At 32.9% G+C, this 26,618-nt stretch overlaps 1 protein-coding gene across 6 annotated transcripts in view; it reads left to right on the forward strand.

Annotated features, from left to right (window-relative positions):
• Nucleotides 1–16,039: 16,039 nt before the first annotated feature.
• LOC126735412 (uncharacterized) overlaps nt 16,040–26,618 on the forward strand; it is a 62,563-nt gene continuing 51,984 nt past the window's right edge. For 3 of the 6 annotated variants that reach the window (XM_050439381.1, XM_050439384.1, XM_050439386.1), the window contains exon 1: nt 16,042–16,343. In XM_050439381.1, the coding sequence (XP_050295338.1) occupies nt 16,136–16,343 (208 nt within the window). In that variant the 5' untranslated portion in view covers nt 16,042–16,135. Of the gene's footprint in view, nt 16,344–26,618 lie in introns of all 6 variants that reach the window. The other 3 variants (XM_050439382.1, XM_050439387.1, XM_050439385.1) reach the window with 2 other exon arrangements.

Genomic DNA, 26,618 nt, shown 5'->3' on the forward strand with positions numbered 1-26,618 from the left:
TTTAAATTAAATCCACCCAAAATTACCTAAAAAAATATAATTTTTCGTTTAAATCTGATACTTGATTCCTCATGATTCCTCCGTCAAATTCATCAAGAAAATTAAAATTTTATATTTCTTAAAAAACATAGAAAATCTATTTAAAATTGGTGCAGAAATTTACTCTTTAATTCATAAAATATGTTACGATTTAAAAAAATTATTTAGTTAAATTTCCTCAAAAGAGGCGCCAGTTTTCAAAAATTTCCTATTAAATCATAAAAAGTATATCGGAGTCTAGAACTACAACTAGATATCTCAAAAAGCGACATTATTGAGCATATTAATTTAAAAAATAATTTAAAGTATTTTTTTAATAAAGTGATAAAATGCAATTATTAATATTATTGACAAAAAGAAGCAACTTAACTAATCCAGCTAATCGCATTCAGATCCAGGCCAGACCGAAGAAGGATGCATTTAGTTCACAGATATTGAGATGTTTTTGATACTAAGAAGGGAGGAATCAACATAGTTCAGCACAAAATAAATACAGAAACTGCTCGTCCATCCAGCAGACAGCTCAAGAACTACCACTGGTCAAGATAAAGGAGACTAAGAATATTATTGAGAGTATGCCCAAGGAAGGCGTCACAAAACCATCTAGCATGATCTTCACTAGTCGTTTTGGTAAAGATGAAAGACGGCTCGACCAAATTTTGCGTAAATCACTGTGACTAAATTACGTGACTTAAAAGAACAGCTATTCTCTTCCTCACATTAACGTCATGCTATTTTGATGGGCAATGCACTTTTGAACGGCCGATGGAAACGATTTTAAGAGAACTGCCCTGGAAGACTTCTGGTTTACGTTGATAACATTATTGTGGTAGAGAAAATGTTTGAGATCCACATGAAAAATAGAGGAAGTTTTCCTGACGCTACAAGGTTCTGGACTAAGGTTGAGCCCAAAGAAATATCATCGATTTCAAGGGACTGTGCAGTATTTAAGTCCCATCGTTTCCAGTCAATGAGTTGCAATTGCCAAGGCAAAAGTCCGTTCAGCTAACGATTGGTCAGTTTCCACAGACAAACATGAGCTACGCAGCTTTTTGGGATTATACACTTTTTAACGACGCTATGTGGAAGGATTTGCCAATATCGCCAAACCAATGACCAGGCTAACAGAAGGAGAACGGAAATTTTAATGGTCTCTGACTATCTCATGCTCTTAAGACTATCAGGAAGCTTTTGATAACTTAAAAGAGACGCTGACAGGGGCATTTATCCTACGTTATTTCTTACCTAAAGGAAAATTTAAACTGGACACCGACACTAGCAATGTGGGCATTACAGCCGTGCTGTTCCAAATCCCGAATGGCGAAGTTTATTTTTCGCTATTTTAGCAAGACGCTGTCCAAGATAGAGCGTAGCCATTGCATTACCCGCCGAAAGTTGTTAGCTGTTGTCAAAGCAAGGGCCTACTTCTACAAGTACCTCTATAGGAGCAAGTTCCTGCTGCGAACTGACCATGTAGCTTTAAAATGGCTGCTTAGATTAAAAATCCGGAGGGTCAATAAGTGGAAATATGGATAGAGACACTATAAGAGTTTAACTTTGACAATGAGTACCGAGCAGAGGTCCTAACAAGAAGATCCTGTCTAGAGGACTGCAAGCATGATCAGCGGACAAAAAAGAAATATGTTCCGTTATTTTACTTGGCAAAATGGTTATCTCATAAGAGGCAAGAGAAAGATTCCGATATCCACATAGTCCATACTGGATAAAAAAAAGGAGGCTACTTGACTTGCGAAGTATTCTCCCATTGTCAAGTCATATTGGTCATAATGAAACTCCCTAATTTTGGAAGATGCTGGAAAATGGTTGATCACGATGGTAAAGAGAACAGAAGGCAAATTATTGTGTCTAATTATTGGATTTTGAAGTTGCTACAGGAAATCTATGTCAGTATGATACAAGGGCATCTTGTAGTTTAGGAGAGTAATGGAAAAATTTTACATTTTACATATTGAAAGGCAGATGTAAGGGACTAGTTCAGGAAATTCGTTGTATGTGCGGCATGGTGAAACGAACTATTATTGGGTATTTTGTAGTAAGTCTACTAGTCTCTAGCCACCAAAGGCACTGGGATACTTTCTTCATTTATTTCTACTGGCTTATTGATAAACCATCCATGAAAGCACAGGAAAGTATGTGACCCGAATAGTGATAGGAAGAGAACTCGGTCACTGTTGCGATCTGAAATTTGGTTGCCCGCCAGGAACAGATAGATATTATCGGCGAGGACTATATCAGTGAGCTGCGTACAAAAAAGGATGTCATTTATAGTTTAAGTGCGCATTTCTATTCAAGATGCCAGCGATTAAATGAAGGACACATGCAGGGTCAATGCCAAAGACCAGATGTACAACAACGGTAACTTTAGTTTGGTTCGATTCTATGACCCTAAGAGATTCAAGAGTTTGTCACCGAAACCTCAGACATCCTGGAATGGACCATACAAAGTTCGGCAAGCCATCAACGATGTCCTTTACGACCACAAAGACGCTGAGATGCAGCGAATCTAATAAGAGTCGGATTTGTCAGGATTCATGGCTCATCGCTCTAATGGCTGTCGGTCTAACCTCAGAGTCGAGCAAGCACTTTAGATAACTAATGAAGTTATTGGTAGAAACATTTTTTACCTGTTAATAAGGAGGCGTCACATTAGAAACAAACCTAGGAAAAGTTGCTTGCTAAAGATCTGAGAAGCCCAGCAGCAAAAGAGACTAACAAGAAAAAACCATTCTTTACATTAAACAAAGCAAATGAAAAAATGGCTAAAGTGATTGCCTGCAAGTAAATATAATAGCAAATCACTGAATTCTTCTTCATAATTATCTTCAGATTCGATTTCTTTATTTTTACTGCTGAAATTCAGTGTTGAGTTGCAAATCGGATACTCACAAACGCCCATTCCAAGTTTAAGAGCCGAACTCAGGGCTGCACGACTGCTAGGCAGGTAAAAATCCACATATATCTTTATCGATTGTGACAATTAATATGAAAAATGTTCCATGCAGACCAATTTTGCTCGCAATAAACTGCAGAAGGTGAAGTGCTCAACAGTTTAAAAGCCACATCTTTTAATGACAACCAACTGATTACATTACACATCCTAATACGATCCAAATAACCGATTTATTTAGTTGGTTTATTCCTGTTTTGGACTTGCCGAACTAGCTTTAGTTGGCCATTTTCTGAAGAGAGATCCACTCAGAGAGCAATAGCTCTTTTAAGTTCCTAATGCATTAAGTTCTCACTCTTTACCTCCGATCGTTGATTGAAAAGGGAAAAGATGCGCAAATACTGTATAAAATTTCGTGACCGCGGCAGCCAGCCGTTCTTTGCTTTATCTAGCAATTTAGAAGCTAAGAGGTGGCGCCCCCATACGTAGGAATGATGAAACTCGCTTGGCACCCTTGGTATTAAAAATTACCAGACATAATATCGCAGAGAAATGGGAGTTTTCGCATTGCGCTATTTCTGTTTGAGGACATATTCGCATATTCCATAGTATAAATTTGGGAGAAAATATTGAAAGGTTTAGTTTCATATTTTGTTTTTTTTTCTAATTTTTAAGTATAAAATCTAATAAGTAATATAAGTAATATAATTTTGCTTAGTTTTAAAAGTACAGTATATTATAGAGTTTGCCTACATTTTGGCAGAACCAGAGGCTGTTATTTTTTATACAAGGTGCAAAAATATACATATGGTAAAGTGTTTTAAGCTTCTGGGCCTACGGCTTATAAATTAAAAAAAAATACCTTGAAAAAAAATTAACCTTAAAAACATATACAGGGTGTACCGTTCATCATGTTACAAACTTCAATGGCAGATAGAAAACGTCAAAAGAAAAACAAAAGTTCATATAAACATGAGCCCGGAAAAGCTTCCTCAGGGAGCTAGAGCTCTTTGAAAATAACCTTTAAAAACTAGTTTTTTTTAATAGCTCTGGAACTACTTTAGCTACCGCAACCAATTTTGGGAGGTAAATTATTGTTAGTACGTTTATTCTTTTGAACCTACTAAATAAAAAAAATATTTACCAGGGGCTTCAGAATCAGGAGAGTATTTGGTAAATTTGGGCCTATTTCTTTAAGACTTTAATTTCTGCCCCAACATGGTTTGGACATTAGATTATGATGTTCCTATGCTTTTTACATAAAAAAGGTGCTCTTAGTAAAAGTCGGTAAATGATAAATATCACCGTTTTTGTGAAAATTAACGAAAAGCAAGTTATGAGATACAAAAATGAATTATCTATTATTATTAATAAACAATTTTAAAAAAAATCTGGCGTAAATATAACTTAAATGTTTAAAAAAAGTTAAGGTAGCCACATTATTAAATTGGTACTCAAATTAATTAACTGTCACTTTAATTATCTTGAGGCATAAAATATTTAAATGATTTTAAGTGTACTAAAAAACCAACAAATTAACAATTTTAGAAACGTAAACAAATTTTATTAAAAATTGGTATTACAAAAATAAACTTAAAATATTAATTGCTCAAAATGCCGGCCGCCACGATCGATACATTTATTGTATCTATGCACCATATTATGGTTGACGTGGTTAAAAATATCAGGCGTGGTTTGGATTACTTCAGCAGCTGCGGAAATTCTGGCCACCAGGTCTTCTTCTGACTCGACTGGAGTTTCATATACGAGACTTTTCATATGCCCCCAAAGAAAAAAATCTAAGGGTGTCAAATCTGGTGAGCGCGCTGGCCAGGTAACAGGGCCTCCGCGGCCAATCCAGCACCTTCCAAAATTTTCATTTATAAACTCGCGGACAATAAGTGGAAAATGAGCTAGCGCTCCATCGTGTTGTAGCCATAAGTTCTGTCGTATATTTAGGGGCAGATCATCTAATAGTTCTGGCAGTACATTTCTTAAAAAAATTAAATAAATATTTCCCGTTAAACGAGGAGGCAACATAAGTGGACCAATTAAGCGTTCTCCAACAATGCCGGCCCACAAATGACCGAAAACTTATGTTGATAGCTGCTAAAATGAATACCATGGGTATTCATCATCCACCAAGGGTTTTCCTCACTTCACACATGATTATTCTTAGAATTAAAAATGCCTTCTTTTGTAAATAAAGCCTCGTCAGTAAAAAGGACATATTTTGGAAATTGAGGTTCTTCTGTACACCGGTCAAGAAACCACTGGCAAAAATTCACGCGGGGCCTAAAATCATTGGGTCCTAATGATTCCACCTTTTGCAGGTGGTAGGGCCGAAGAAGCTGTTTATTACAAGTACATTAACAACGTTCCATACCCTAACATGATTTACATGCATCGCATCAGCAACTGCTCGAGTATTTACTGATGGGTTATCTTCAAATCGCTGAAGCACTTCTTCCTCAAAATCCGGGATTCGGATGTTCCTTTGCGCGCCATTATCTTGGCGTTTTATTTTAACAGAGCCAGTCTCCCTGAGCCGTTGATTGACCCTTTCAAAAAGTGTGTAAGCTGGGATTCGCCTTTCGGGAAACCACTCTTCATATAGTCCAGAAGCAGCTCTACCATTACATCGAAAATCCCCATAAATTAAAAGCATATCGGCGTATTCAGCAAAAGTGTAATCCATTACTTAAACGTAATAAAAAGGGAATTAATATCATGTAAAAAATACTGACAGTGACAAATTTAAAAAATACTGACAGTGGCAATGAATTAGCATTATTATTATTATTAAAATAATTAATCCAAGATACAGCATCTTAGTTTGGTTTTAGTCAATTTCCACAAAAACGGTGATATTTACCGACTTTTACTAAGAGCACCTTTTTTTATGTAAAAAGTATAGGAACATCATAATCTAATGTCCAAACCATGTTGGGGCAGAAATTAAAGTCTTAAAGAAATGGGCCCAAATTTACCAAATACTCTCTGATTCTGAAGCCCCTGGTAAATATTTTTTTTATTTAGTAGGTTCAAAAGAATAAACGTACTAACAATAATTTAGCTCCCAAAATTGGTTGCGGTAGGTAAAGTAGTTCCAGAGCTATAAAAAAAACTAGTTTTTAAGGTTATTTTCAAAGAGCTCTAGCTCCCTGAGGAAGCTTTTCCGGACCCATGTTTATATGATCTTTTGTTTTTCTTTTGACGTTTTCTATCTGCCATAGAAGTTTGTAACATGATCAACGGAACACCCTGTATATGTTACTCACCTTTAGATTGACTTTTACGTTTTATAGGGTAAGTTTTTAGCTGAAAACTTTTACATGTATTTTTTTTAAATCTAAAAATGTCTATTGTAGATTCGATAAAGGTCAAGAATATGACCGAAGACCGAAACGTTATTAAAATTATATGTTAAAGCAAGATAAATTTTATGTTTTAACAATTACCAATACCCAAGAAAATAATTGATTAAAAAAATACATAAGCAGCATACATAACCCAAAAACAATCCAACCCTATAAATCCAACCAAAGAAAATGGTAAAATTGGATTATTTTTGGGTTAATATTCTGGTTTGATAAATAGCATCATATTTCTTAAACTGCCCGGGCATTGGGCATTATGAATAATCGCCATGTAATTACATTGTTCATATTATACGAGCCCCGTCCCACTTCAGTTGGCCCAATTGAAAATTCTTAATAATTTCTGTTTAAACCCCCAAAAAAAAAGACAAATTTTATAATGTTATATAGTTTTAAACAAATAATAAGCTTTACTTACTCTATAAACATATATTTATTTTTTAAAACAGTCGCAATTCTTTGAGGCATGGGGTTTATTAAGTTCTGATACTACCCCTGATTAAAACCATCCCAAATTTCTTGCTAGTGGATTTCGGACCTAATGAATAGAACCCTTGTATATGCCTAAAGAGTTAAAATAAAATAAAAAATAGAAACAAGAAATTTATTTCTATTATTTAAAATATGATTCAAAAATTTATCAATTAACCAAAATCTAATTATAGAGATAACACATAATGTTTATATGAGATACTTTTTGGTATTGTAATATTGTGGAATAAAGATTCGATAAAAGAATAATAAATTCATTTTTTACTAAGCGGGCCAACTGAAATAAGACGGGGCTCGTATATATTTTTAGCAGAAAATTTTACATAACGAAATAATCATAAATAAATGGTAGTAAAAGTATTTACATATAAAGATTATTTAAACAATATTTATCAATATTTTTTATTTTATTTGTTTAAACATTGACTGAAGAGGCAAGATTTAATTTTCAATCATTGATTAGATACGATACGTTTTTTGCTATGCGGCTTCTTAGAAGTTTGTTTTTCTCTCGTTTGCTGGTATTTTTCAGTTTCCCATTTAAAAAAACTAAAAGAATTTTCAAAAAATTAAGAGAATTGTTTTTTCTCTTCCTAGTATTAGTACATCCCCGATAAGCACACTCGTTAATTTTGTTTGAATTTGACATAATTCAAAACAATAATAATACAAAATAATACGCCAAACATGCAAAAACTCCCTTAGACGATGCTGGCGAGCTCCGCTAAACAATAATGAGACACAAACGGCAAAAAGATTTCCGCGCGCGTTTGAGCGTGGCGCCATCTACCCGCCGCGCGCTTTTTGGGTCACGTTTTTGCCCGTAAATATGCGTATCTTCTTGCCTCTTCAATCAACGCTCCGATCTAGCAAATAGGCCGCGTTATAAATATAAATAAACGCGTTATAAATAATTTCAATCCGCTGCCTTATATTTTTCATAAAAGACGATTCTTTTGCACTCAAAATTGGCTTAGGGATTAAATATCCCTAGAAGAAAACTGATCTAAAAGGTCTTTATTTTGACAAATAAAAATTTTTCGTTTCGGTGCCAAGACACATCATATCACGGATAAGATTGATGACTGAAAGATTCAAAAATAAAAGAAAATTTCAATACCAAAACTTAGATATAGTAGCCAACTTCGACTCTACCCATTCTCAATGGGCCTATAGTCAAGAAACTGCCTGAAAAGGGGCGCATGTTTCCCGGGGTGCCCTCTACAGTCGTTTTCCGAAGACTAGGGAAAACCGAGCGCGTTGTCGATAACATTTTGAATGTGGACTTGCGCGGCTAGAAAATAAGGTGTTGTTGCCAAGGGGCGTTGATGTCAGACTTAACAAAATTTCTTTAGAAAGTGAAATGCATGGTTGCGAAATACGGTTAAAGGTATGAAATGTTTAGCCTATTTAGACTTACGTAAGGTAGTAAAATAATACTGATTGATTTATTATGTTAAAAATATTCATATATCATATAAATAGTTATATATCAAATCAAATATATTACGTTTAAAATTTAACAAACTAGGGAAACTATACATTATATAGTATGTAGTTACACCTTCAAACTTGCTGTATAAATAAAAGATAATAAAATACACGATACATCTCAGAGACACACGTTTTTTCAGGGGTGAAGGAATGTACAGTAAGTTTGAAGGTGTAACAAAATTTTTAACAATTACCGTGATTTTTTTAAAGTATTCATTATTTTACTAACATTTATCTTTTATACCGAAAAAAAAATCAAATCTACACTTTTTTGTCTTATGTAATTATAGTTTCTCTCTTAACTTTATTTTGAATGTTTAAAATCAGATTTAATCCTTAAATATGCAAAAAATAGATTGCGTGCAGAACTTATCTGGTTGACTGTAAAAATTTGATTTTCGTTTCTGATTCTGTTGCTAACTTCCATGACGTGTAGCATATGGCAGCACATAGTGAAGCTTGATAATTTGTGTCAATTGAGGAATTGTCGTGTTTTCATTTCTAACAGATTTTGTTTCGTGATACCTAATGATAACGTTAAGCGGTGTTTGTTTATTTTTTGGAAAATAGATCAAGGAACTATAAATATATTCTGTCATGCCTTTTGTCCATCTTAAAAACTGATCCAATAATAAACCTAAATATTTCACTAAACTGACCTTTTGAAAATGTGATGAATACAGGCAAATTGGGCGTAGGTCTTCACATTTTGAATAATCTATTTTGATTAGGTTTACTGATGGTTGATTAGTAGAGGTTAATGAGAAAGTGATACATTTTGCTTTATCAATATATTAATGCTTAACCAATGTTCGTTTAGCCATTTTTGAATAATACGAAGACCAGTTCCTTATAACGAGCGATTAAATATCGTGGTCAACATCGCACGTAACTGATTTCTCGATGCTAATTGGTGGGATCTGACTGTCAAATGATATCCGTTACGCTTATGTTTTGAAGTATTTTAGATTGATTGATTGAATTTGATATTGAAAATTGTTTTTTATGAAAAAAATTACTATTCTAAAATGCAAAATTTTAAGTGTATCGAATGTGAAAATGAATATTCGTCAAAATAAAGTTTATCAAGACATAAAATTAGTAAACATAATCTAAAAAAAACTTAAGGGAAGATTTTTTAATTTCTAAAATATTTTTTTATTATTTGATATCTATGTTAATTTATTTACTGGTTTTGTAATTTATAAAAATTATTGTTCTTTTTAATAACATTTACTTATTTTTTTATCTAAAATATCTTGAAAACTAAGATAGGTTTGTCTTAAGGCTATAATTTTAACTTTTTGTTTAAAAAAATAAAATTGTCTAAATACTTAGGATCAAAATATCGCCAACAGTTTTTCCACAAACAGAAGTGATCTCCTTATTGATCATTTAAAAACACGCCATTTGGAAATCAACATACGACATTAAGAATTTATAACGGCGACGAGTTCTTACAATGGAAAAAAGATGAAGAAAAAAAGTCTGTATCAAGCTTTATTTCTCATGGTGGTAACACTGATAAGATTAATTATTTTGCATGCAATAAATCTGGGTATTATAGATCAACAGTTAAAGAAAATAAAAGAAACAAAAGCTTTAAAAGTCAAGGTTCTGTTAAGCGTAATACAAATTGTTTTGCATTTATTAGGGCAACTAAAACTGACACAAAAGTCTGTGTAAGATATTGCGCAACTCATTATGGCCATGAAAAAACTGTTGCTCATATTCCGATTCCAATAGACACCAAAATAAAAATTGCATCAAAATTGTAGTGTGGTGTAACCCCTGACCGAATATTAGAAGACCTAAATACTAGGTCTACTCCATTATCATCATCCAGCACATCACTCTGCTCAAGGGAGAGTCTGGTCAATAAGCTAGATTTGAATAATATCAAGAAACAGTTTCATATAGATGGAGTCAACCGCCATGAAAATGACCAGATAAGTTTTTCAATTAGATTGGGCGATTTAAAAAAAGCTTGAAGGCTCAGTATGACTTAAAATGAATTACAGTTCTTGGAATAGATGAATGGGGAGAAGGTGTTCCTTTAATTATGTGTTTTTATAATAATAAAACCACTGAAGTACTTTTTGTTTTTTTTTACAACCTTACAAAATAGTACCCCAAACGTAAATCCAGCGATTTTCATGTCAGATAATGCATGTTGGTTTTATAATTCATATAAGTCGGTGTTTACAAACACTAGCACACATAAACCTCTTTGTGCGTGGCATGTTGCAAGATCATGCCAGATCTAGGTAAGAGCTTTACATGAAAAACTAAAAGATAAAAAGGAAAGTGAAATCAGTTTTAATCAGTTAAGGGTTCTTCAGAACACTCAATCAAGAGAAGAATTTTTTGACCTAGATAATGGAAATATTCCTAGATAAAACTCGATCTTCTGAAAATTTGATATCTTTTAACCAGTATTTTACGCAAAATTATGGGAACAGGTTTGTGAAAATTCTAAAATCTGAAGTAAATAGGTTACTAATGGTTAACTGATATTTGTTCTCAGGGTAATAGAATAAGCAGTATGGGCAAGAAAAGAGAGTTTAGTGAATACTAACATGTATAGTGAAGCATTTCACAAAACACTGAAATATGGTGATGAATTATTACAGGGAAAATAAAATAAAAGGATTGACAATCTACTTTGCATCCTGTTGAAACTCGACGATTATTATTTTGCGGAACGAATAAAAAAGATTGAAAAGGATACAGCAAATAAATACACGACACCGAAATATGCTTTGTATGACTAAAGAAGACTACCCAATTAAAATAATTGTCAATTCAAAGCAATGGTTATTTCAGAAGCAGAATTATGTTATTCTTAAAAAGGAGCGCCCCAGAAAATCTTGTAAGCTTGACTGTGGTAAATAGGGTTGAAGAAGCTAGTAGACAAGGTAGAAGAGGAGGAAAGTACTGTAGTAGAGTTGGAGAGACATTGAGATAGATCATACAGCCAAAGCAAAAGAAATAATATATCTTCAAATGTATCATTAGAATTCAAATTAAGACACTTCTGAGTTATTCATATTTAATTATTATGTAATTATAAAATGAAGTTTGCATTAATATTATAATTCAGTTAGATGGTCTATCTCAGAGGGTAGATAATAAAATTTGTTTTCCTTGGCTTCAAATCGAAACTTTTTAACGTAACGTCGGGTGTATCACAGCGCTCGAACCTGGGTTCGCTCCTGTTTAGTTTTTTTATAAATGACTTGATTGAGTCTCTCACTTTTGCCGATGATTTAAAGCTATATTTAAATGTATATGGTTTGGAGGATTGTGTTTTTCTTCAGAGCTGTCTAAATATATTAGAGGTATGGTGCGCTGTTACCAGGTTAGGCTTGAATGCGGCTAAATGTAGTGTGGTCAGTTACTTTAGATCAAAAATACCCTTAAATTTTAATTACTTTATTATTGATACTATTTTGAGTAGATTAGAGCAAATTACTGATCTTGGTAACACCTTTGACTCTGAATTTACATTCGTTCCACACTTCAACAACATAGTCAAGTCAGCCCTGAGAAGGCTTGGGTTCATAATTAGAAGTTCTCAGAGTTTTACTTTGGAATATACATTAAGACTGCTTTTCTGTTGCTTTGTGAGATCAAAACTGGAGTTTGGCTGCATTATATGGAACCCGCTCTATCAGAATCATGTTGGTCTCCTTGAATCTGTTCCGCATAGATTTGCTAAGTTTTTGGCCTTCAGGCAGGATGGCATATATCCGGTTAGAGGGTTTGATCATCGGCAACTATTGGAACGCTTCAATCTACATCCATTACATCTCAGAAGAATGATGTTCGCTGTAAAATTCCTGGGTTACTGAATGGATTCATTGATAGTCCTGTACTTTTTCTGGTGTACGTTTCATAGTGCCTAGGCTTAATGCTAGACATCCCCTAACATTTTTTCTGCCAAGGCCTCATACTAACATCCTGTTGAAATCGCCACTAAATACAATATGCGCTATATTTAATCGGATCTGTCACATGTGCAATATAAATTTCTCTCCGGTTCATGTGATTGTCGATATCTTGATGGATCATTACTCTTTGGATTAAGACCCATGTGCTTAAGTTATAGTTAGTAGGTATATTGCAGTTAATTTAATTTAATTTTGTTGAATATGTGATTATCTTGTTAAACTTTTATAACTGGGTTTTTATATCATATTAATAGTTACTTGTTCTAATTTTTTGGATAACTTTTGAGATTGTGACTTTCCTTTACTTTTTTTCTTTTCTTTTCATTCTTTTATGTCTGTTTGTGTGTGTTTTTTTTAACCATATTTTTCATTCTTTTGCAACTGTTTCCTGTTATTGGGCAAGTTGCCTGTTGGAAATAAAGGCTTATTATTATTATTATTATTATTATTATTATATCGGTGTCATACCTTTGCTATAGACATTATTAGGTTTAATAAATATACATTTTCATTATAGTAATTTTATTAGGAAAATTCGTAAAAAAAATATTATTTTTAAATTGTTTCAAATCATTTGCTCATCAATGATGTTATTTTTAACCGGAATTTTTATGCTTACTGATAAAAATGATGAGATGACAAGAGAATGAGGCAAATCCGCCAATAAGATACACAAAATACAATTCTGCTGTTCCGTATGCAGAAGCAGAATTTTCGTCTCAACCTCAAACTTGACCTAACCTATAAACCCATGGTTTTTGCTCTCGCGGGCTGCGATTGTTTAGAGCGTTGTGTTTGTGATTTATTAGAAGTTATTCAACATTTATTGATATTTAAGCGTGTTTTTGTTACTTAACTTTATTTAGTCTGGACGACATTTGTCAAGTAAAAATAAAGAGAAGTAATGTGCTAAAATATTACATGTGGGCTATACAGCGAAATCAAACAAGTAAAGACAATGAAGGTGATTCACAAAAAATTGGTGAAATGAGTGCTGAACATTTGGAGGAAATTAGCAACTCTTAACTTAACCTCAAATCTAATTGATTTAAATTTTGCGATGTCTGAAATTAGCTATAAAATAATATAAAATAGACAGCCGTCTAGTCCAGTTTTGAGGTTAAAACATTGAGAACACTCAAACTTAAACGATATTTGGAAAATGCTACAAATTTTAATGATGTAGTAAGTTTCTATATTTTGATCGAGTAAACTTTATATAAATGATTTATTTATTAGGTACTGAATCGAGAGACATTAATTACAAGTGAGCAAGCTCTAAAATATAGTAAGAAAGAAAGAAAAAAATGTGCTATATTACGTAAGACAAAACAAAATCTTGTGTACAAGCATACCAAAAACTAAAAAATTCCAAATTCACTTTAAATTTTAAATTTCAAACAAACATAACATCTAAAACATTTTACCATAAAATTTACACACATTACCAAAATTAATTATAACAAAACAGATTGAAATAATTTAAAAAAGCATATTTTTGATAAATTTGATTAAAAAATAAGTAAAGCTGTCAATAAAACAGAATTTAGAGGAAGTAAATTAAAATATCTAATAAGAAACAAACTAAAACACTAAAATGATGTCAGAGCACAGGTCAAAAGGTATCATTTCGTCAAGGCTATAATATGCCCTGGATAATAAAAGTGATTTTAATTTCTTTTTGAATTTCTTAACTTCTAAAATTTGTCTGAATCATAGAGGAACATGGTTGTAAATTTTTTTGCTAAGGTATATAAGTAAGTTCTTGGTGAGGGAGGATTGGTAAGGGAAAATCGTTAACCTGGCGAGTCATATGACCAGTGTTAGAGGGAGGTTTAGGACATTTATGAATAAGAGTAACTGTTTCTAAGATAAAAAGAGAAAAAAGAGTTAGGATTTTTTGAGATATAAAGAGAGGTTTACAAGAATCTCTTAACCCAGCGGAACATAGATATCTAACTGCCTTTTTTTGAATCACAAAAATTATGTTTAATAATCCCTTGCTGCCTAAACCCCAAAAAGGCAATCCATAATGAAGATGGTACTCAATAAGAGAAAAGTACACTGAACGTGCAACTACCCCTCCCAGCTCATGCCCCGCCATTCTTACTGCAAAGCATCCAGGGGATAATTTTGGTGCAAGATTTAGGATATGATCTTCGAAGCGAAGGCGACCATCAATGGTAATACCAAGGAACTTACAGCTTTCTTTGTTTTGCAAGGGGGAGTCTTCACTAAACATAAGGCCCTGAACGTCACACTTAAATCCCATAATAGAGGTTTTGCCCACATTAAATACAAGCCTGTTTGCAGCACACCACTCCGATAAAATCTTAAGATCCTTAAAAACCTGGGCTCTATCATTATCAGAATCTCTATGATTCCATAAAATGGTGGTATCATCAGTAAACTGAACCACTTTGCCCTGCAGTTTTAATGAACCCAAATCATTTACATAGAGCAAAAATAATAGTGGTCCTAACACTGAACCCTGGGGTACTCCAGTTTTAATGGATCTGGAATCGGATAAACATCCAGATACTGTAACTCTTTGGGTACGATTAGACAGATAGGATTCCAGCCATTGCAATGCCACACCTCTAAAGCCATAATTATTGAGCTTAGACAGCAGTATTCCATGATCTACACAATCAAATGCCTTGGATAAATCGCAAAACACTAGTAGAAGAAAAGAAAAAAAAAATCTGGTATGAATATTAATATGACACTTGTGTGTATACTAATAAATACTTTGTGTAATTTTTGTATATCTGTTTCTTTTTTAGACCCAAAAAATATATTTTAATTTTTTTACCTATGTATGTTGAAAAACATTAATAAATGTGTAAATATTTTATCGTTTTATGTACATATGGATAGTCTTAATAAAGCTATAAATACATCTTAAAGATGTTCGGTTTTGTAACATAAAATAACAACTCTTTTAGATATGTTAAAGTTATCTTTCCGGAAATACCAGGTGTCTTAGAGACGTCTGACATGTGTCCACTAGCCTGCTCATTCCCCAGATTTGACCGCCGTTGATTTTTTTATGAGAATTTATAAAGGAAAGGGTAATGGCTACTGCTGTTTGGAAGTCGAAGGCGGTCATTTTGAACAATTTCTTAAGCATAATAGACGATCAATAATTTAAAATTAAGTGGTAAGAATTTGTTTTATGGTAGTTACTTACTTAGTAATTCACTTTCACATTTAAAATAGATTTGATTTTTTTAAATTAAAACACATTATTAGGATCAAAATAAAAGAATTACTCTCCCTTCCTTTTATAAGGTGAAGGGACAAATGGCCAAATTATGGTAAAATGTATCCCCCGATATCTCTATTATGTTACCAAAATGTAAAAAAAAAATTGCCACCGTTTTTGATGACCGTAATATCGCATTATAATACTTTAAACAACTCAACCTGTATATATATATATATAGGTTGCGTGTGACTGTATTGCCTTATTAAGTTCCATGTAATTTTTTGTTGTTTTTTTAATTGGCATAACAACTATTAACTATTAATATTACTTTCCCTATTATGACATTGGTAGCAACTAAGATAAAAGATAATGTCTGGACGCTTCCACACACCCCGTATAATTTTCATAAGCAAAATTGACGCCACATAAAATGCACTGCAATATTTAGATGCTTTAGCAGTAATAAATAAAAATAATAATGTGTTTTGCCGCATTTCGACTTTGTTGGGTTCATTCAACTTTTTAATAAAATATACTGACTTTGCTTTATGTTGTCACTAGTTGCTTGCGGATGACATTTTTTAAATTTTAGTATTTGGAATAATTGGTTTAATAGCAACTATTTTTTGATAATAACAAGTCAGTGCGTATAAAAAAAATGTATTCCGGTTTATTGAAACTAGTATTATTTTTAAGCTATATAAATTATTCTCTAACTAGTAATATAATTGAGCGAGAACAAAATAAAATAGATAAAAATCTAAAATTATTAAGAAACGATTTTAATAAGCTGATAGATAATGTGGAAGACTTTGCCAGCAATTTTCTTAAAGAAATTGAAGACATTGGTAAAATAATGCCTCAAGGTAAGTTTTATTTAAATTTGTTTGCATTTTAATAATAATAAAGTTTGTAATCAGTTTCAATGGAAACATCACAATTGTCAAATAATTAAAGCAGAAGTTTACAATATATCATATAATACTATTACAACTACCCACCTACATAAGTTAAACAAATATATAGACAATAAACACAATACATACAAAGAATCATAATAATAATTGACTCCAAACAGCTAATTTAGAACAGTCGTGAATTTAGTATCTCCGATATGTGGTTATAAAATTCATTAAGTGAATAAAAGGGATTTTCACACAATAATTGTTTAAGTCTAGATTTAAATACTTTATCACTTGACAAATTTTTAAAACAATCAGGTAAAGCATTATACAGTATACATGGAAATATACATCATGGAAATATTCAAAATGTACAAGCATGGCACTGTCAATATTTTTGAGTCTTTGAAAGTGTCCTATTTTCTACAAGATTCGCTATTTTTCAGTCCTAGCATGCATTTTATTACCTTTTTTTGGGCTAATATGACTTTGTCTGAACCAGCTGAGTTGTACCAAAATATTAAACTGTACTGAATAATTGATTGTATATGTGCATAATAGTACGATAATAAAGACTCCAAACACAACTGGTGTCTCAAATACCTTATTACATAACAAGCTCTGTAAATTTTCCCGGTTAACGCCTCAATTTCCCCTCTCCAGGAAAGTTCCCGATCAATTAACACTCCCAGAAACTTACTCTCTGGAAGGGATATTCTTACCCTCTAAGGATGCATAAAGCGACCTATCATGATGTCTGTATGAGACGATATTTGTTTTCGATATATTAAGTTTCAGCCTATTCTGGCGACACCATCTTGACATTTCGGTTATGGTAATGCTTGTTTTCTTTGCCAGTATGGATTCATTTTCGGCAATAAGAATACAAAACGTGTCATCAGCAAACTGGAAAACTGAAGTAGAGGTTATTACTTCACTTAACGCATTTACAAACATCAGAAATAAAACAGGCCCCACTATATATCCCTGAGGAACACCTAAGGAAATATCGAATACTCGTGAAAAAGTAACTCCCCGAGTGTTTCCGTTTTTATTGGGAACATATATGGCCTGCCCTCTATTACTTAAATAAGACCTAATGAGGTTATTAACTGAACCTCTCAAGCCATATTCCTCCATTTTGGTTAAAAAAATTTTGCTTACAAGATGGTCTTTGTCAATTTGTTCCATTATCTTGTTCACAAAACAAAATATTGCATTTATCGTCGAACTTTTAGGTAAAAAACCAAACTGGTTCGGAGAAAAACCTTTTTTTATTGCAAAACGTGAAGTAACCTATCATATATTGCTCTTTATATTATTTTTGAGAACGCAGATTAAAGAGAAACAGGTCTGTAATTATTGCAGTCCCGTTTATCGCCTTTGTTTTTATAGATCGGGATAACTTTGGCTTTTTTTAACGCATCAAGAAACACCGCTTGCTCGAAACATGCATTCAAGATTTGTGCCAATGGATAACATACAGGGTGGCCATTTGAAAACGAAACAGAGCCTATTTTGGGTCCCTCAGAACATTTGCGAAAAAATCCTCGGACCCGTCAATTTTTGATTCAAGGGGGAAAAAATGTTTTGCTAGTTTCGCCCCTCTGAGGGCAAAGCCCTAGCGGGGGTGACAACGGCCCCCAAAATTTTAAATGGAACGGGGGGTCGAGTGATACATTATTTAGAAGGTATTTTTATGTGGATTATAACCCTAAAGTTTTAAATGGTTACTATTTGCCTAGTCGATACAGGGGCTAATAAAAGTTACAAAAAAATGTTAAAAAGTATAATTTTAAATAAAGGGCTTAAAGATAAAATCAATCAAGTAAATGTTTAAAATGTTGGCCTTCGACTTCCATACAATAGTACAGGTTTTGTTCAAACCTTTCCCGTATATTTTGCAAAATTTCTGGGGTGATTTGACGACATCCATCAATTATTCTTTGTCGCAAATGGTCTAGCGATGTTAGCTGACTAGCATAAATTTTAGTTTTTAAATGGCCCCATAAAAAAAATCTAACGGGCTTAAGTCCGGGGAACGAGGAGGCCATTCAATAGCTCCTCTTCTTCCAATCCATCGTCCTGGAAACGTTTGGTCCAAATATTGACGAACCCTTGCCGCATAGTGGGATGGCGCCCCATCTTGCTGAAATTCTAGACGATTTTCCAAGTACTCGTTGTTATTTTCTAGTATTTCCACTAATGCTGGATGAATTGTATTTTCTAATAACTCCAGGTCCATCTCTCCTGTTAAATTGCTAGGTAAAAAAAAGGGGCCTACGATATGTTTACCAAAAATGCTAGCCCAAACATTTAATTTTTCAGGATGTTGTGTATGCATCTTACGAAATATTCTGGGATTTGAATCAGCCCAATAGCGACAGTTGTGACGATTCACAGTCCCGTTTAGGAAAAAGGAGCATTCCTCAGAAAAACATATATTAAATAGAAAGTGTGGATCATTGGCGGCTTGTTCAGATATAGTTTCACAAAATTGTACTCGCCTATCAAAATCGTCTTCGTTTAGTTCTTGTACGAGATGTATTTTGTACGGATGAAACTTGTTTTTTTTAATATCTTCTGAATGCTGCTTCTCTTAATACCAGACACGGTTGATAACTTCCTTGTGCTCAGTGTAGGATCTTGCACAACATGGCCTAAAATAGCTACTTCTGAAGCTTCATTCACCACTGGATTATCCATTTCGCGCGTTTTATTAGCCACAGACCCAGTTTCCCTAAATGTTTGAACCAATTCCAAAATGTACTTGCGATGGACCTGCCCATTAGGGTGTTGTAGTATGTTAAAGAGCTGGGCAGTTCTATTAGCATTTTCATTGTTCGCAAAGAAAAGAGAAATTATTTCAACTCTTTCAGCAAGTGAATAAATCATTATCACACTCAATGTTGTAACTAACTAACTTTAAAGAGCTATTTGTTTGGCACACTATGATCTGACAGCAGTAATTGACAACCACTAATAAACTTCAAAATGTTGCTATAATAACAGTCTCAACAATAACCAAGAGTTCTCTTGCAAAATTGGCATAGATACCTACGGGTATTAAAAAAAAACAACAGAAAGTACGGTTCACAATGTAGGCGAACAAATTTTTTTGTATTTATTTAACTGCTAAATTTACAAGCATTTTTTTTCATACAAAATGTTGACATGTTTTTGTAACTTTTATTAGCCCCTGTATCGACTAGGCAAATAGTAACGATTTAAAACTTTAGGGTTATAATCCACATAAAAATACCTTCAAAATAAGGTATCACTCGACCCCCCGTTCCATTTAAAATTTTGGGGGCCCTTGTCACCCCCGCTAGGGCTTTGCCCTCAGGGGGGCGAAACTAGCAAAAAAATGGTTTCCCCTTGAATCAAAAATTGACGGGTCCGAGGATTTTCTCGCAAATGTTCTGAGGGACCCAAAATAGGCTCTGTTTCGTTTTCAAATGGCCACCCTGTATTATGTCAGAAACTATTTTTAATGTGGCTGCCGATATTTCATCAATGCCCGTTGAATATTTAGGTGGGAGACGCATTATAATACCTGTAACTTCTTTGGGTGTAAAAGGACTTAGATACATAGTGTCTTGTATACTTTTATCTAATTTCATAGGGAAAACATCAGAATGAACGTTCTTGGGTTAATGATCTATAACTTTGCTCAAGACTTTGCTGGTATTCACTTGCCCAAAGTTATACTCAAATATTTCAGCCACTAAATTAGCATTTTCAACAATTTTATTTTCGTGTGATTACTCGTACTAGATCGCAATCCTTTATTTATGAGACCCCACATACTTTTAGACTTATTTTGAGAATTCTGGATTATATTGTCATTAAGTGCTTTACGATAATTATTTAAAAAATTTTGGTATTTTTTTTCCCATTTTTATTTATTCAAAATAATCTTGAAAATAATCTGGAACCTGTTCTTTTATAAAGATCATACAAATCTCTTATACTTTCTGACCACTTACTCATTTCAGGAGTCACCCAATAAGCCCTTCTAGAACACAGGTGCTGCTTTTTTAATGGAAAGCTGGCATCAAAATATCGAAAGAAAATCTGGAAAAATATGTCATGCATCCTACTGGCATCCTGGCACTCATAAACTTTTAACCAATCTTCTGAAAGTAAACCATCGCGAAATATTCTCAAATTTATATCATTAAAGCTTCTTTTAAGTACTTCACCAAAATCCTTAATATTTTCTAAAGAATTTCTAAGTTTCAGTAAAAGGGCGTGATGATCAGAAAACTCACACTTTTTTAGATCAATGCAAATTTCGCTACTCTCATAATTAGAGCAAATATAGTCTATCTGTCTTGCACCCTTATTACTCACTCTGGTATATTCTGACCCTTGTGGGATAATATTAAACGACAAAAATATATTTTTTAGCTCTTGATATTTTGGTGAATGATAATCAATGTTAAAATCACCACAAACAATTATTTTTTTATCCTTTTCGTAAAGATCCGTTAGAAGCCTGTATATTCCATCGAAAAAAATATTCAAGTCAGCGTTTGGTGATCTATAAATACTAACAATAGTCAACTCACACTTAGCCAATGACATTCCAGCACAGGAAAATTCACAGTGCCCCTCAACACTATTTATCCTTTTAGGAAAAATAGGTTTGGCTTGCAGATCGTGATCAATATAAATTGCAGTGCCTACAACTAATTGGCACCTGCAACTAATTAGATTAAAATTATCCAAGGAGTATGCACTAGCCTCTTCCTCAAACAACCACGATTCATTTAAGCACACACTTTGGGTAATACTTCATTCAAAAATACTTTAACAAATTCACTTTTTTCCCTGTACTACGTATGTTAGGACTTAAAATAATAAAGTCACATTGAGTGGACTCTGGCACGAAAAAGATATTTTCTTTCTTTATTCTTCTATGTTATCGGTTTTGGGTTTATTCTTTCCTTTTATAAGTTTTTGATAATTTAAACCAATATTTTTATTTTTTGATGTACGAGAAGTTGGAATATTAAGAGAATTTGAGTCAATAGTACCTTTATAATTACTACTACATTTATTTAAATCTATGCCCGTTTCGTCCATAATAACATCTTTTAGATCGTCTACACTTTATTTTCTTTATTTTAACTGTCTCACTACATTCACCCGCAATTTGTGCATCACTGCTAAACTCAACTGTTTTTATCAAAATTATTTTTTTTTGCCTTTTAAATTTTTTTCTTATAGTATCAATTATTTTGTTTGCACACTTTCAGCTATTTATTTTAAAATCTCCTGCCACATATATAAGTTAGAGATCCTTCAATATAATTATCCACCTTATAAACAAATTCTTCTAATTTTAAATTAAACCTACACATTTTTTCCCAAACAAAATTATTAACATTTTTTGTGGGAATAGAAATAAATTAATAAAATTAGTATTTTTATACAAGTTAATAAAATTAAGTATATTTCTAAACTTGAGGTATTTTTTGTTTTGAAAATCATTTGAATCCGCTATAATTACAACAAAGTCACTTTCAGTAAGATTCTCTATTGACTTATTTGCATTATTTATTACCTCACTAAAAACTGCACCCGGTTTTATTAGGGTTTTAACCATGTATTCTTATATATTTAGATTTGATAGATGCATAAATTTGCTTACTTATTTTCCTACCGTTTTGGCAGCAATAAAGAAGAGAGATTGGCTTCTCTATTGCTGAAATTGATCCTTAGTTGGTTGCAAGTAGGTTCAGTAAGATGCCCAAGTTATAAGTGCTTTATGTTCTCTTGCAAAAGTCTGTTGACTGTTTCAATATTTATATATTTTATTTTGGACTTCAATTCGTGAATATCTTTATTAAATATTTTACAATTCAGGCAATTATTGACACTTTGCATTTTATTTTTAACTTCCTGTAGTTCTTCGCTGAGAATACCAATAAGATTTCTTTGTTCAGCAATTTCCTTATTATAACTCTCTTCTGAATCTCGAGAATCAATTTCAAAAACCCTTAATCTATTTTTCAGACTTTCGATGTATTTATCCTTCATTAATATTTCTTTTTCTAGCTTTAAGATCATTTATCGCAATTCTTATCGCCTTCTTATTCTATTCTTATCGCATTATCGCACTTCTTCATTTTCCAATTTGAATGCACATTTATCGCAACAGCATATCTTATGTCTATCAATAACGACAAATCTTTTAAGTTTTTCACAACAACTTTTATAAAATAAATTAAAGCACACCACACAAAAATAGTTTCTAGTTTCTTTAGTTTTTTCACAACACTTGAACAGCGATTCCATTATTGACAATTTATACTATTCTTGACCTACCCCGGTATCATAGAAGCCGCGCGCCAATGCGGTGGAAACGATATTGGAAACTGCTTGTGACTTTCACCTTCAATATGTAACGCCACTGACTTTTAATTAGATTTTATAAGAACCCGTGTTGACTATGACCAAAGTATATAGATTTCAACTAGTTAGACTGTGCTATGACTTTTGTAGATTATGTAGTTATAATATACGGATACCTTAAACCTAATTTATATTAGTTTAGGTGAAGGTAGCAGCACTTTCAGCAAGAGTATCCTTGGTCTCCTAGAGTGCCAAATTTAAAAAATTATATGCGATTCTTTTCATCCATTTATTTTCTCGCTAGGTTGATGTACTGCTTTTTCTAGATATTTCTAATGATTTAATATTCATAAATAATTTATTAACACGTAATATATATTAATTAGTTGAATAATTTATAAATAGGTCCTTTACCAACTCAGAACAACCATAAAATGGAGTGCCTTAACATCATTGGTTAAGCAAAAAAAAAATTAAGATGGGTAATATATCTGCAAGACAATTACAGAGGAACTATATAATAGTCATAATATTTTAAAATATATGAATAAGTTGTCGTGATAAAAAAATATTAAAATATATAGGTATATTAGGCTTAGCAGTTAGAGTTTATTAATATGCAAAGAAATACCTATCAAATGTTATATTTTCATTTAGTAATATTTTATATATTTGTAATTTATATGTCAAATATGAATGAAACACATAAAATATTAAAAACTACAATATGCATTTAAAGTCTAACAACTTCTTCAAGTTGATTTCTAAAAACTTTGAGATATGGTATGGTTACTATAATGACATATTATACATAAATCCGAAATGATCGGATTTTGGGATAGAGGGTGATAAAATTTGAAGAAAAAGTGTTATTTTTAACATTAACAATGTCGAAAATTCACTTTGTGATACCGAATTCCACATTAAAAGCAAGTAATTTTTTTTTCTTAAAATAAATACCGTAAATATTATTAAACGGATGAAAGTAAAAATTTTAATTTTAGCGAGAAATAAATTTCAAACAAAGAATTTTATTTTTTTATGCGAGAACGGTACGTCGGAGAAAACACAGCCAGAAGACGAAATTTACTCTAAATTAATTGAGGATTTGAAAAATATTTTTTATGTAGAGAAAAAACAATGGCGTACCATTTTTTTTACTTCACTAGGTTCTAGTCCGCATGAACGCCACCGATAAATCTAATTAATCTAATTATGTATTAAGAAATAAACTAAAAAATCTAATTATGTATTAATAAATAGTACTAGATATATAGAAACTATCTACTAATTTTCCGAAAAATATCTACGGGGTGTATAAGGGATGTCAAATTTATCGTGAAAACTAATTTTTTTTCTTAAAATTTTATCACCCAGCATCTCAAAATGTCATGATTTTCGGATAGGAGTTTATTGTGCAAACTTGCTTATTTTAGGCCCTCTACAACCCCTCCAAGTTGGTCCCACTAATTATGAAACAACCTGTGTATGATATGGTTACTAATTATAGATTCTTTGGTAGATGGCCTCTAGATCTTAATGCTCTCACTAATAATAAATTTTTTGCCAATGCAAAATGGGTTATTGTTGGATGAAAAAAAATTGTGTCGATATTTATGTGCACGTGTAACTGTTTTGAGACTAAATTGGCAATATAAGGTTATAATTTATTGATTTCTAATACATAATATATATATGTATTATTGTTATATACAGGGTGTCCCGTAAATAGTGGTCCAAATGAAAACTCCTAATAGATTGGACTATTTCCAATCAGAATAATCCAACATAGCTCTAACGAAACTGTTACGGTTTTCGAGATATTTTGATTTTTGTGAAATTTTAAGAAATACCTACCTGTAATCAGTTTCTTTATGGTGTGTCACTAAATGAAAAAAATATTCACAATTTCTTCGGTTGGATATTATTTGCCGATAGATGCGCTTTATGATGCGTATTAAAATTTTTCAGTTATGCAAAAATTTTTCACAGGAAAAATTTTTAAAACTGCAATATCGGATTTTTTTTTCTTTTCAAAAAGTTTGAAGTCCTATGACGCAATAAAATAATAATAAAATCTTGGTGCTCATTAGCGTAAAAACTTATTTATCCCATGCCGTATTAAAGACAAAAACTTTTTGAATTTTTTGTTAACCTCAAAAAAAAAATGGTTGTTTTAATGCCGAAAGAACTATTTTGTGAAAAAAAAAACGTTTTTTTTTTCGATGTAAATTAATTCGGTTTATTTGTGTTTTGTAATTTTACAAAAGGTGTTCAAAATGGCCACCACCTGCTGCTATACACGCCCTACACCTTCTTATAAAGAATCGCTTAATCCGTTGAGCGTGGCCAGCTCTATTTATCTCTTGAGCAGCAATTTGGATGCGCTCGCGCAGATTTTCAATGTTTTGTATGGGCCTCCTGTATACAATTTCTTTGAGACATCTCCAGTAAAACAAATTAAGAGGATTTAGGTCAGGTGACCGTGGGGGCCACAGTATAGGTCCTAGACGTCCGATCCATCGGTTAGGGTAGGATTTATTTAAAAAATTTCTAACTTGCACACCGTAGTGCGCAGGACATCCGTCGTGTTGCAGCCACATATTTCTGCGAATGTCTAAAGGAACATTTTCCAAAAGGATGGGGAGAATATTTTGCAAAAAATGGAGATAATATTCAGCATTGAGATCTTGCGGCAACTCAAACGGTCCTTTAATTTCACCATTAATAATCCCTGTCCACAAATTGATTTTAAATTGGTATTGCGATTTATCTTTTCTAGTAATATGTAGATTTTCCAATTGCCAGCTATGTAAATTATGGAGATTCAAAAATCCATCTTTGCGGCAGGTTGATTCGTCGCCCCAGAAGACATTTTTAAATCAATTTCCATCTCGCATCCTTCTCAACATCGTACGACAAAAATCTACTCTTGCTTCATAGTCTCTTGGTTCGAGAGTCTGAACGCGCTGCACATGATACGGATGAAACCAATAAGTTCGTTTTAAAATTTTTTGAACTCTGCTTTTGGATATACCTGTACGTCGTTCTATGGCACGTACCGAGGTACTGGGATCCGCATCTCTCTCCTCCAAAACTTCCTCTTCTCCTTTTAAATGCGGCCTACCTACGCCTTTTCCAGGAAATCTTCCTTCGAGCAATGCAGCATGCACCCTAATAAAAACTCAGTGGTCTGGATGACGAGCGTTAGGGTACCTTTCTCTGTATAATTCAGAGGCTGCCCTGGCGTTTCCTTCACACAAGCCGTAAATGAAGTGCATATTTGCATACTCAAGTGATGTGTATTGCGCCATACTAACAACTAGAGGTATTAAAAAACTTTAAGCTTAAGTTAGTGCCAAGTTGTCAACGGTGACAATTTTAATATCGGTGTCATAGGTCATAGATAATAATTATAAGTAGGTTATTAGATGGGCAACTGCCTATGTACAGCCGGGTACAGACCTAAAGCGCCGCGCACACGACGTGACCGCGACGCGCTTTTCTCGGGCTTTTTGTTCTGACGGGCCTGCCACGCGCCACCTACGGGTCGGATGTCTTTTGTTTTTTCCTCTCCTTTCGATACGTCGATAATAGGCTGCTAATTTTTTTTTGCACATTTCATCATCAACATTTTCAAATTCTACTGACAAAGCAATGTCCTTCTATGCATCTAGCTTTTTGTCCTTCTTAAAATAATCTCTATTTGTTGGATCCCATAAATTTGGAAATTCCCTATACAGATCGATTAAATCAAGTTGTTTGTCTTCGGTCCACATCGCAATAGATTTTGTTTTTAATTTATTTTATTAATTTCCGACGTGTCTCCCTCGGAAGCTGCCACAAACCGTACTAACTTGTACCAACACGCCTCCG

The sequence above is a fragment of the Anthonomus grandis genome, chromosome 4 (genome assembly GCF_022605725.1).
Source record: "Anthonomus grandis grandis chromosome 4, icAntGran1.3, whole genome shotgun sequence".
Lineage (NCBI taxonomy): Eukaryota > Metazoa > Arthropoda > Insecta > Coleoptera > Curculionidae > Anthonomus > Anthonomus grandis.